The sequence below is a fragment of the Ostrinia furnacalis genome, unplaced genomic scaffold, assembly GCF_004193835.3.
Source record: "Ostrinia furnacalis isolate ACB-3 unplaced genomic scaffold, ASM419383v2 OfSCF3210, whole genome shotgun sequence".
Taxonomy (NCBI): Eukaryota; Metazoa; Arthropoda; class Insecta; order Lepidoptera; family Crambidae; genus Ostrinia; species Ostrinia furnacalis.
Genome location: NW_021133449.1, coordinates 189,904 through 202,262, shown reverse-complemented (window position 1 = coordinate 202,262; position 12,359 = coordinate 189,904). Strand labels below are relative to the sequence as shown.

Genomic DNA, 12,359 nt, shown 5'->3' with positions numbered 1-12,359 from the left:
GAATCTATTTAAAACGGTGACGCAGTGATGGTGATAGTTGAGAAGATTGCACAAAAATATGTTATGTTCAGAAGTTATTTTCAGAGACTTCAGGCAATTAGTCATCATCACACTGCGCTTGGATGTACATTTTAATTACCAAAAATGTATAAATAGACTGCTACCTAAATATTTTGCAATTTACCTTTTAAGGGAAGGTAAACATAAATCTAGAGTCTCTTTTATATCCTAATTCTCAAGGGCTTCACGGATATCCACGTAACTACCAACGCAATTACAATTTAAACCAGATTAGCAGATAATTGCATTAAGGAAGTCAACAATGTGTCTATCAAAATAAATACGGCGTGATTTCACGCAGCGTGCTTATGTCATCGGGCCCGCATCGCCTCAATTGGCTGGCATTGCCTGTCGTGCCTACACAAGCCTGCTAAACGTTCTGATTGCCACTTCCAGTGGATTACATCAGCTCATTTTAGGATTTGTGTTATTCATCAGTCATTGATCTCTTCTTTGGTCTGATCCCTTACCCTTCCTTATTTTTGTTAGTTTTGTAAGTCAACGTGAAATTGTGAACTTCGTCAGTTTATAAACGCATAATGTATACTCAGTGGGTGATTATAATCTGACGGAATTCTCAATTTTAGGGTATTTCTGGTTTCACCATTTTATCCCATTTTGCGTGGCGTGATATCACGTGCGCTTAAGTTGACTTTCATCCTGGTATCACGCGCGTGAAAGTTGTTTTCCGACGTGATATCACGCGCGTCCGAGTTGTCTATCAGTCGTAAAATTTCTGGAACTTATAAAGCACATCGTAAACAAATCGAGTAGTTAGTATCATAAGGTTACCTGAGCAAAACAGAGCACAGTTTAGCACGTATGATCTAACAGCGTTACAACAGTGAACCACACTAATTTACGGGAATGTGATATAAGACCGTGATAAAAGATTTTTCAGTCAGTTTTTAACTGTGCTTGTGATAGCTAAGTTAAGTTTGTTTCTTTATTGTGCTGTGAACCATTAGTTATTATGTCAAACATCGCTGATAATATCTCGGGTAATTACGGCTTGATTACTTACTTTTCTTTGTTTGCTTTAATTCCATAATGGGTAATAGGAAGCGTTTGATGTTATCAATACAGTCCGAATATCTAGAGTACGAGTTTTTTCCGTTCAATAGAGAATTGTGCTGCATTTATTTATGACGAATTTTGTAAAAGATCTGTGTGATATTGTGTTATTTGCTGATGACACATCTCTCATTTTCAAAGTTGATAGAGGTAAGGTAAATTTTGACGATATTAATAACACACTCTCACAGGTTCTACATTGGTTCACTGTTAACAACTTATTGTTAAATGCAAACAAAACTAAGTGCATTAAATTTACCTTACCTAATGTGAGGCAGGTTTCCACGCAATTAATGGTGAAGAATGAACCATTAAATAGCATAAATTCCACAACATTCCTGGGAATCACTTTAGATGCTAAACTTCAATGGGGTCCTCATATTGAAACTTTGTCAAAAAGGCTCAGTTCGGCTGCTTTTGCAGTGAGAAAGATAAGGCAATTAACTGACATTGAAACGGCAAGGCTAGTATATTTTAGCTATTTTCATAGTATAATGTCATACGGCATATTGTTGTGGGGCTCAGCCGCGGACATTGAAACTGTGTTTGTTCTGCAGAAGAGAGCAGTGCGGGCCATTTATAACCTTGGACCCCGATTTTCCTTGAAAGATTTTTTTAAGGAAATAAACATACTGACAGTAGCTTCACAGTTCATTTATGAAAACCTTTTATATGTCCGCAAAAATATAGAGCAATTCACGAAAAAGAGCGATTTGCATAACTTTAATACAAGAAACAAAAATAAACTTGCCGTTCCAAATTTCAGATTGCATAAGATTGGTAATTCATTTATGGGAAAATGTATTAAATTCTTTAATAAATTACCACAAACTGTTGTAGAACTACCCATTCATAAATTCAAAGCACATATTAAAAGTACCTTAATGAAAAAAGGCTACTATAAAGTCGATGATTATTTAAAAGATAAAAATGTTTGGGATACGTTACTGCCTAGCTCGCATAAATATTTATAACTTTATAACTTTGTACATTTTAAAGCATGTAAACCTTTGAAAAAGAGGCTGACAATAGTGACTGAGTTTCTTGCGCTGCTTCTTCTCAGCACTGGCCCATTTATTGTCCTGAAGCAGTGGTAGGGTTAATATTGGGACGTGTAAAAGTGCTTTTTTTAAGCCTATTTACAGAAATAAATGAGTTTTATTGAGTTTTATTTTTATTGAGTTTTTTAATTGACGAATTATGAGAAAGTTGGTGAAAAACATGTTAAAGATTTTTAAACACTCTCGAGTAAAAGTAAGGAGAGCTAATGTGTGTAGTTTTTTGTTTAATTTTAACATTAAAATTGTTTCTACATTTATAACCAGTATTGTTCCATATTCACAAATGAATTAAAACATGTAAAGATTTTTAAATACACTCTCGAGCAAAAGTACGGAACATGTGAACTAATGTGTGTAGTTTTTTTTTGTTTAATTTTAACATTAAAATTGTTCTCTACATTCATAACCAGTATTTTTCTATATTCACAAATGAATTAAAGTGGAATGTCGCCTTCCCCAGTGTGCTATAGCCGCATTAGGTCATAGAGGCAATAGTTACCAAGTATTGCCGCAGACCGATCGATGTCTGGACTTGACCAGAACTAGTCTGGTACCTTTTGATATATTAATGAAACTGTAAAGTTAAGGGCTGTTTCCCAACAGATAATTATATGCATATCCCGTTTTTTGCTTGAACTGTTTTTTGTAAGATCCCGCTTAGTAATAGGTATTCGTTCACACGTTTTCATTGACCAGCAAAATTGGAATTTGTAATTTGACACACCTGTGTCCATACGACAGTCCAGTTTGCGAGATTCTGCATTACTGGATCCAGTATAACTGTGATCCAGTGTAACTGTGGGACTGAGAACGAGTCTTGAGACAACCTTGACCTTGAGACAACTTGGCTGTTCGACTACCTCAGTCAATCAGCTGATAAAGCACTAACCCGATACCTTTCTGCGCAGTTGGTTATTTTGGGAGACTTCAATGCACTCAGGAATGGCTCTTTCCATACCAGGTGACCGACCACACTGGGAGGATTTGACGTGGGATGAGCTTTTTGTTTGTTTACTAATTACAGATGCTCTTATTAGGTTCGTTACGTAATACAAATACGTAATAAGAAAAATAAAAGTGTATTTGTTTGCCTTGTTATTTACATTCGAATAAGATATCTTAGTGCATATTCAGAACGTTTGTGTGACCTTTATCGATTCCAACTCCACCTTTCCTCGCCCTCTGTCGCCGCGAGACGCAGCTCTCAAGATGCCCCTGCCTGATTTTGGAGGGCATTTGTTTTTCTAAGTAGGATAAAACCACAGATTTTTCTCAAGATCGGCCTTTTGTCTTTCTCAGGCTCTTTGTAGCATGGAAGATATTAAGTTCAGGTTCATAATATTTTCGAAATTTTTATGAGACTTTCGGAGCTTTGGGTCAAATTACTTTTTTGGACCATATCGCCTATATTGATAAATCTTTTAGAAAATAAAAATACTCACTTTTTTGTGCAAAGACAAGTTGCTACCCAGCAAAGAAATTCTCAGCTTCTTTGTCTCACGATTACGGTTTAATTTTCCGAGTTAATTTAAATTTCTTTCATTGTTGTCTAGTTTGTTTCAACCTTATGACCTCCAGCTAGACAAAGGCCTCCCAAAGTCAAGTTACAATCTCCATAAAACTGCAAGCTGACTAATTCTTTTATAATAGTTGTTTTCACAAAGTTTCCATCATATCTGCAGGTATGTTTAGTGGATCGATGCCACCCGGGCGGTGCCAGACGCCCGGGCGTCGGTAACTGCGTTACGCGAATTGAGTTAGCTGGAAAGGCTATCGCAGCGGGTCTGTAGGTCACGGGTGGGACGCTAGGTCAGAGGTTCCCAAAGGGTGCGCAAAAATTTCATATCTATACTTTAATTTATAAAGCTGAAGAGTTTACTTGTTTGGTTGAACGCGCTAATCTCAGGAAGAGATACGCTGGTCCGATTTGAAAAAATATTTTTGTGTTGGATAGCCCATTTATTAAAGGAAAGCATATTGTATACCTAACATCTCCTTATAGAAAAATGTAACAAAAACGGGAAATATTATTCTAACTATTTTCACGCGTATGAATGCGGGCACAGCTAGTTGTAGATAATATGTAGATATTTTAATTTTTGTTCCTATCTACCTAACCTTAATACTATCAACTATCACTATAGGCGCCTATTTCTTTCGACTGTATCTCTTTCAAAGGGCAGGGCATCGTGAAAATACTTTTGTAACTGCGCCGCGGGATGAAAAAGATTGGGAACCCTTGTGCTAGGCACTAATTGAATGGTATAGGGCGGATTATTGCTTGCTGTAGTATTAAGTAAACGGTGGCTGAAAGGTTATTGATTGGTTGGTTATCTGTTGTGTTTTTTCTATGGGCTTTGCCAAATAAAACCTTTTTTAGCAAAGATGTGGATAACATATTGGCTCTACCATTTGGCATAATTTATTCAATAAACAATTTTATTTTGTCACTTTTATGCACATTTGGAATTGTAAATATGGAAAAGTGTAGCTCAATCTGTTAAAAACTAATTAACAAAAAAATAAGTAGAAATTGAACTCGCATCGCAAGTAATTTTCGTCTTTGTCAATCAAAATTAATATAATAGAAGTGAGTATCTAGTTTCTATAGGCAAGCTTTAATTATATGTTAATAAACAAAGTTCCCAGACATCTTTAGCCACTGTAGGTATCATCAGATTATGTAAACCAAAATCTTAACATTCATATAACCGACTAACTCTACATTATAGCTCGTCAAAGCGTAATCGACATTTTATGGTCTCTACAATGTAGGGCGACTGGCAGTCGGGAGCGCTACATGTTTCTCTTATGTTTTTAATGGATTACATCATATTAAACGAGAGTTTCGCTTGTATTGGCAGTAAATATAAAATATTTTATGTTTATAGCTGAAATTGCTGAAATTTTCTTACAGATTCATAGTTCATTATTCCTCTATTTAGTTCAACAAAAAAAATACTGAAAATAGACCTTCCTCAACACAAAGATGCAATTTCATAAGCATTTCATGATTGTTCTTTGTTTTCCTTCAGTCTGTAATTTTCCATAACATTCGTTGTTTACTTGTCGCAGCGGACTTTGGATTGCTCTATTTATAGGTCAATGCTCAATGCTCGTTCTATTCGGGTTATTTCAAATAATTGTTATCAAATGTACTTTGATGATCAAATGTGAGAAACTCGCTGTAATACACTGAAAAAAATGTTTGTTTACTGCTTACACAACAAAAGTTTTAACAAAAGTGACCACCGAACACTTTGATTATGAGGAACAAAATGTTGTGTAAATTAAACAAATAATTATGTAGTGAGGTAGACTTGTTTGATTATAGTTAACACTTAGTTCGGTGGTCACTTTTGTTGTGTAAGCAGTAACCAAACATTTTTTTCAGTGATAATCTGCTCTCACTATTTCATTAACCTTCTGAACACGATCGCGTTACCTATGATTTTGAAGCTAATTGAATCGATCAAAAATGTACATTGACAAATGAATCACTGAATGAATTACAAATTACGAACACATGACGTAATTGTAGGGTATTTTGATCAGCACAATAACACTGTACTCATCGCGACGGTGGCAAATACAATTACATGTTCATTTCGAGAGAAAAATTTATACAATACAGCTTTGATATTAAACTTTCAGCTATTATTTATTATGTGACACTTTCCTTTACGACTGATACAAAAGTTTACAGCGATGAAAATGCTGAACTTAAAAGCACGCTACGACACGTAGCATGTGCTCGTAGCACTTTCATATTTCGTAGTTCTCGTAACGGTGACAAATTACCCTATATACCTACCCTACTCTTTTTTTCGAAACTTAGCATTTGAGTTATTGGTTTCCACCACATTTTTACTGTATAATAATAAAATATTGTACTGTCTATCCATATGTCTAGAGACATCTCCATAGACAATTTTCCTTCAGATCTCATGTGTGCAGGGCGATTATAAATACATCTTCTTTTGCAACATACGCACAAATTGCGCAAGCGCTTCAAAAATATTAAAACGTTTAGCAATATCAAACATTAGCCAGATGCAAGGTACTTGTAGGGAACGGCCCCTCGAAGGGAGTGCCTTACTTACGTACCTAAAGACTACCTCGAGTGCTTCCTGAGTTATTTGGGTCACATCAATGCTAGGTTGCCAAACAACGAGCGTTGCTCTCAGGCAGGGTTGTCAACCTTTCATTTGATTTTAGAATGTAGGTCGCATGTGGCGGGCAGATGAGTGATAATGAGTTTATAATTGTTTATTCTTCAGGGGGGTTGATACATACTACTTTTTGGGTTGATATTACAACTGATCAACTGCCACAGAATCTCTTTACTCTAGATTTTTTTTGAACCACTCTTTTTATGTTCTGTATCTTATAAGATACCTTAAAAGTCTATATAGTGGCTGCACATGTAATGATTTTAAGATATACTATTATGACAATATTGATTATGTTTACGTTCATCACACTAGACTAGGAATAAACTAATTTTGATGTAATACACTCCTCTTTATTTATTTTTTTATTGAGGAAATAATAAAAATTACTAGTGATTACAAGCGCAATAAAAATCATATCATTCGTTTTCTATCCACAATAACCGTCAAGTTTCAAAGACAAACAAAGAGAAGACATATACATTATAAATAAATAAAAATAGTCGAACTGCTTTAGCAGCCCTACCCCCGGCCGGTTGACCGAGTGAGTGGTGGCTATTCCCGTGTCAAGTGGCCGAGATCGATGCCCGGAGGTGACACGCCACTCACGTGCTGAATCTAGAGTCATTCGTCTTTTATTTTTTCCGCACGATAATGACGTGTGAATGGCTATGATGACGATATTAGATGAAGAGCAAAGTACGAACACTATTCTACGATTATGCCTAGGAAACTTTACGAAAACTTTTTTACTAATTTATTATCATACCTACATATGATTTGCTAGGTATTTAAACCTAGTTACACAATGAAAACGCTATGAAAGCAATCAAATATTCATTTTATTTGCTTTGAAATAATACGCAAATGGCGATAAAGCTATGGATATTTTTAAGCTAGTATATTATTAAGTATGAATTTGATGCCTAATAAATACGCTTCTAGCAAGTAGTTGGGGAATTTTAGAGGGAGTTCAGTAGCAACTTTCAAAATCGCCAAGTTTATGTAGAGATCAATTGCATGATTATTATTACATGAGCAACACATTACCAAAATGGCTAAAAACCATATCGTTTTGTACATACATAATAAATTGCAATCGCATGTACAGTCACGGAATGAAAAGGTTCGTCAGTTTTCAAATTGATTCCTTCAACGAATCGCGAGCACATAATAATATTACCTTTTGAAACTATGTTACAGAATAATCTCGAGTTAGACAAAATAATCTTTAACTGTTCGTCAGTAAAGTTCAAAATTATTCAGATAAAAGTTGTTTGACGATTTAACTTGTCAAGAAGATTATTATGATTGATAAACTAAAACCTTCTTGTTGGTTCAACCTGCCATTATTGTTTCTATTAAATAAAAAAAACTATTGTCAATTGGTCAGTGTCATCATTGCATTGCACTAATGGGATAGAAAAATAAACAAGCAAAACCTTATTCGTTAGCAAACGTCATATTTATTTAAATGTTAGCAGCACTGTTTCTTGCACTGTTATGTTGGCAGGATTGACTCTTACAGTACCTAGTGCAAGCGAAAACCGACACTAAGGTGACGAACCTTTTTATTCCGCGACTGTACTACGAACTCTACATGACGCACATTTAATAACACACATACACAATATTCCTGTAGATAGACACAATAACTTCAATAGATTTTATTGGTCAATTTACTCACATAGACCTGTATGCTGAAACGACTACTCAATCCTGTGATTGGTTTAAATTCAATCTTTAGACTAATCAAAGGCTTGAAACTCTTAAAAGCTTAACTGAGTATCGTTTTAGAATACGGGTCTACACAATATTTACCTTGCCCGACCTCGATCATTTTCTTTCGCATAGTAAAACTTACCACGTAGACGTAGATTGTAAATATTTACATACTCGCATGGTTTTGGAACGATTTAAATCTAAATGTGGTATTTATGTTTATTACACGCATTCCGGTAGACAAGAACCTTGGTGAGTTCAAGATTGTTTTTATAAATCTTTCTTGTTTGTGGTGTCTTGTTAGAGACTTGAATTGAAACTGGTACATGGAAAATTTCCATGTAAATTTTATTAAAATAACAAGTAATTATTTTTAATTGCACGAAATATCTTTACGTTTCCATGGGTCTAAAATAAAAACTAGTAACTCTAGTAAGTATGAGTTTTCAGGTTTCTTTGAAACCCCATTGTATGCCTACCTATCTACAGTGAAAAATACCTGTGTTATGTATAATATAATTATTTGTGCAACATCTTGTTATATTCCCGTGTGTACAAACTAGTTAAAAACACTTGTATGCGACTTAACACCTGATAACTATGAAATAATACAGTATTGCTAAAAGACACCTTGACCGCGATGAAAGTCACAAGAAATCAATATAAACAGTCACACGTTGCTGTCGCAGAGCCAAGTTCACGGCTATAATATTATATTTATATCGATTTATCTATTAAATAGTGCGTCATTCGTAGATTACCTTACGTGTAATTTATTGTATTTATCGTTCTATTCTAGCACTTTTATTTTTATTCTAAAAGTTCAACGATTTCGAAATGTAATTTCAATTAATAAATGCGATTTTTTCATTTAATAAATCGACAATTAAGGATTACTGAAATCAATAATACCTATTTTCATTTGAGTAATATAAAATTTCAAGAACAATATTTTTATTGTAGCAATTGTTGCAATTTCAAAATACTCATACCTGATGAAAAGTATGAAAGAAGCTATATTATTTCCTGATATATTTTATTGCTTCGTCAAAGTTTATCTTAATTAAGAAACCAATTTAATTTAAGATAATCTTGTTGACATTGTATTATTAATATAGGTTGAGTAACATCAATTAAGTTATCTTGTTGAATGTAGGTCACTATTTAACCGTTTTCCAACAATTTTAATTGACTGCCTCAGGAATTTTAAAGGCTCTACCAAGCGAAAATCATGGGTTCTACTTCTTCCCGACTTAGTTAGTTGCTTTCAGTTAAAAAATGTTATGAAAAGTAGGTAGATATCTACAAGTATACCTATTTGACTTAAACAATATACGAGTACAGTTCTACGACAGTCACTTCTTTTTTTGTAGTCACTATTAAATTTTTACTCAGGGCTTACCAATTATCTTATCACAAACTCTTGGCTGTTTGAACTTCTTTTTAAGAGTTAAATGTATTCCGCGTTAATTGCAGATGCATTGAGTGCGAACCGTCATGCATTATTAAAGTTGTTTACTCCAGCCCCGCTATGGTGGAGCCTGTCGTTAAATTTTACCGCCCATTCTACATTACGCGCTCTACTAAATTAAGGATATATTGCTATATCTTGTACATCTATGATATTATCAGGATTATTTTATGGACCTTAATGGTTGTTTTACTGATTAAATACTTCTGGCCTAATGAATTTTGTGATGTATTATGTAATTAATCCAGTAGCAGTAGGAGTACTCAATCTGTAATTAATTGTAACTGACACAGAATGTCCATGATAAATGAATACCAGGTTTGAATGACATAATCTGAAGTTAACCTTGACTGACACCGACATACATCACAATGTACAAATGGCGGCACATTTAGCTAAATAATGGCGTTATGTAGTTGCCATAGGTGCTATTTTTGAACAAACATTCAGTCTGATCTGACGACTGTACCTGGATTTGGACCTTCCTCAAAAAAACCTCTTTTATTGTTACGTTCGACGCTACAACAATAACATGTTACAGTCAGCGTCAAATAGTTCATGACACGGTGACACCTAAAGTAGACAATAAGTACGCAACATGTCTTTGTTTCAATTGGAATAAGGTTGTGTTGTCAACTTTTTGATCACTGGGAGTCACGAATTATTTGACGCTAACTGTACCTACAAATGAAATATAAATATAAATATATCTTTGGACAATCTCACACAGCGCCATCTAGCCCCAAAGTAAGCAATGAATATGCTTGTGTTATGGGTGCTAGCTTAACGGATATAATAATATTACTTATATACTTTTTTTTTAAATACATACATATTATACATAGTAACACCCAGACCCGTCACAGAAATTAAAATTCATCATTTCAATTTCTGCCCGGCCGGGAATCGAACCCGGGACCTCTCGGCATAGTAGTCCGTTCTGAACCACTACACCAAACGGCCGACTAAATGACACCAAAATGCTGCTACGTAACAACATGCCATGCACAGTGTTACAGACTTAAAAATAAAAATAAAATAAATAAATAACTTATTCTAAAACTGACTCTACCCCTGCAGGAGCGTTCCGGAGTATCGGAGAGAAGACCGCGTCTCTCTTCGAGCGCAAGAAGAAGGATGCGGAGCAGGTGGCCCAGGAGAAGGCGCAGGAGGCCGCCCACGTGGTGGAGGAACAGGTGAAGAAGACCGGGGAGATCATCGCTGGCGCTCAGAAGACCGCTGAGGACGCTGCTGGCAGTGGTAAGTACGACAGTTCTTCGATCTTCTTGTCGTCTCGTCAACAAACCTACACAGTGTCAGCCCAAAACTCCGCTACAAGAGTGGCGTTGTCAGTAGCCTTCATTAAATCTTCCTGCGAGCAGTTGTTTGGGCACGCAGCGCACGACATCATGTACTTCTTCGACTGAGGAACAAAACCACACCTGCACTCCAAGTTCTTCGTTTTTTTTCAGCCAAATGCTTACACTATTAAGTATTCCAACATTGACTGCGTAGCACTTAATTAATGGATTGTCTAGAATTTCCCGCAGCAGCCGATGATTAAGTAATTAGTTAGTGCTCCACTAATCATTTATCGAGTTAACGATTTGGTTGTACTAATTGATAATGTAAGCATGAATGATTCATGCGAATTCTTGAATCATCAAAGATTTCTTTCTTGATGAATAAAATTTTATAAATAAACATTACCTTGTATTTCTTCAAAGGAAAGGTAGCGTCAGACTTTAGACTTGTTTTTGTCCTATTTCGTTTAAAAACAAAAGTGTATTAACGTGGACTACTGTCTCATTCTTAACCTTTTGGCTGACATTGATTGCGCAACAATGCTATTAAGATACTAATTGGAGTCCATTTATAGAAACCTACTTGCTTTACCTACCTCGGTTGCGCGTGATCAGTTATCATTTAACTGCGCAATGACACTAATGACACCAATAAAATTCCGAAATTATAACGAATATGATTATTGGGGCTTGTTGTTTTATTATAAGTGTCGTTCACCCCAAGTCCTGGATTTAGAATGGCTAAGCAGCCTTGTTTGAGTTGAACACTCGAGGTCGACCTCCTCAGGTTCTCGTGTTAGAGCCATCTGATAAACCGTTTTATATTCCTAAATTACATAGTGTTTTCCTTATCAAGCGCGCTATTCTAAGTCTTAGTAAAGATGAAATCACATCGAAAATAGGTTTTAGGTTGTAGCACGGTCTCAAATTCAAATTCTTGATTACCATATTGAGCCCATTTCAGGGCACAAACCTATACAAATTTTTGTTTTCCCTATCAAGTAGATCGACTGAGTTTGAGGACCTCTATCACTTCTGTCACCTATTTTTTTAAGCCTCGAGTAGGTGATAGAGCATTTTGTGAGATTTATCCTACTATCCTAAACCACTATCATTTGTCCCCAGCTGCCAACGCCAAGCAGTCAGCCATTGATGCCCTGGACAAGGAGATGTCAAAGGTGTCCCTGGCGGCAGGAGAGGCTAAAGATGCCGCCAGCCGCGCCGTGGCTGATGGCAAGAAGGCCGTAGACACCACTAAAGGTAAGGCACCAGCATCCTGGGACGTGGAAAGGTAGTTCTGGTAGTTAGAAATTGGTAGCAGAGTAGTTTGAGCACTTATTTTTGATGATTTTGGGCTTGATCAATTAGTACTTTAGAGAGTAGTCCCATAGAAAGTAGCATCATATCAATAAGGTCTGCCAAACCTAATTTTTAGTTACGAGTACCTTTCTAAAATTGGAAAATCAAATCTTTCAACTTCTTGTACACCAGTCCT

The 12,359-nt window shown here is 35.7% G+C and overlaps 1 protein-coding gene across 44 annotated transcripts in view; it reads left to right on the top strand.

Moving 5' to 3' along the window:
* The window catches only part of LOC114357531 (perilipin-4), a 36,880-nt gene that overhangs the window by 13,552 nt on the left and 10,969 nt on the right, over nucleotides 1-12,359 (top strand). For 41 of the 44 annotated variants that reach the window (XM_028311192.1, XM_028311196.1, XM_028311214.1 and 38 more), the window contains exons 2-4: nucleotides 8,330-8,341; nucleotides 10,641-10,820; nucleotides 11,990-12,124. In XM_028311192.1, the coding sequence (XP_028166993.1) occupies nucleotides 8,330-8,341; nucleotides 10,641-10,820; nucleotides 11,990-12,124 (327 nt within the window). Of the gene's footprint in view, nucleotides 1-874; nucleotides 1,062-8,329; nucleotides 8,342-10,640; nucleotides 10,821-11,989; nucleotides 12,125-12,359 lie in introns of those variants that run through there. The other 3 variants (XM_028311180.1, XM_028311173.1, XM_028311172.1) reach the window with 2 other exon arrangements.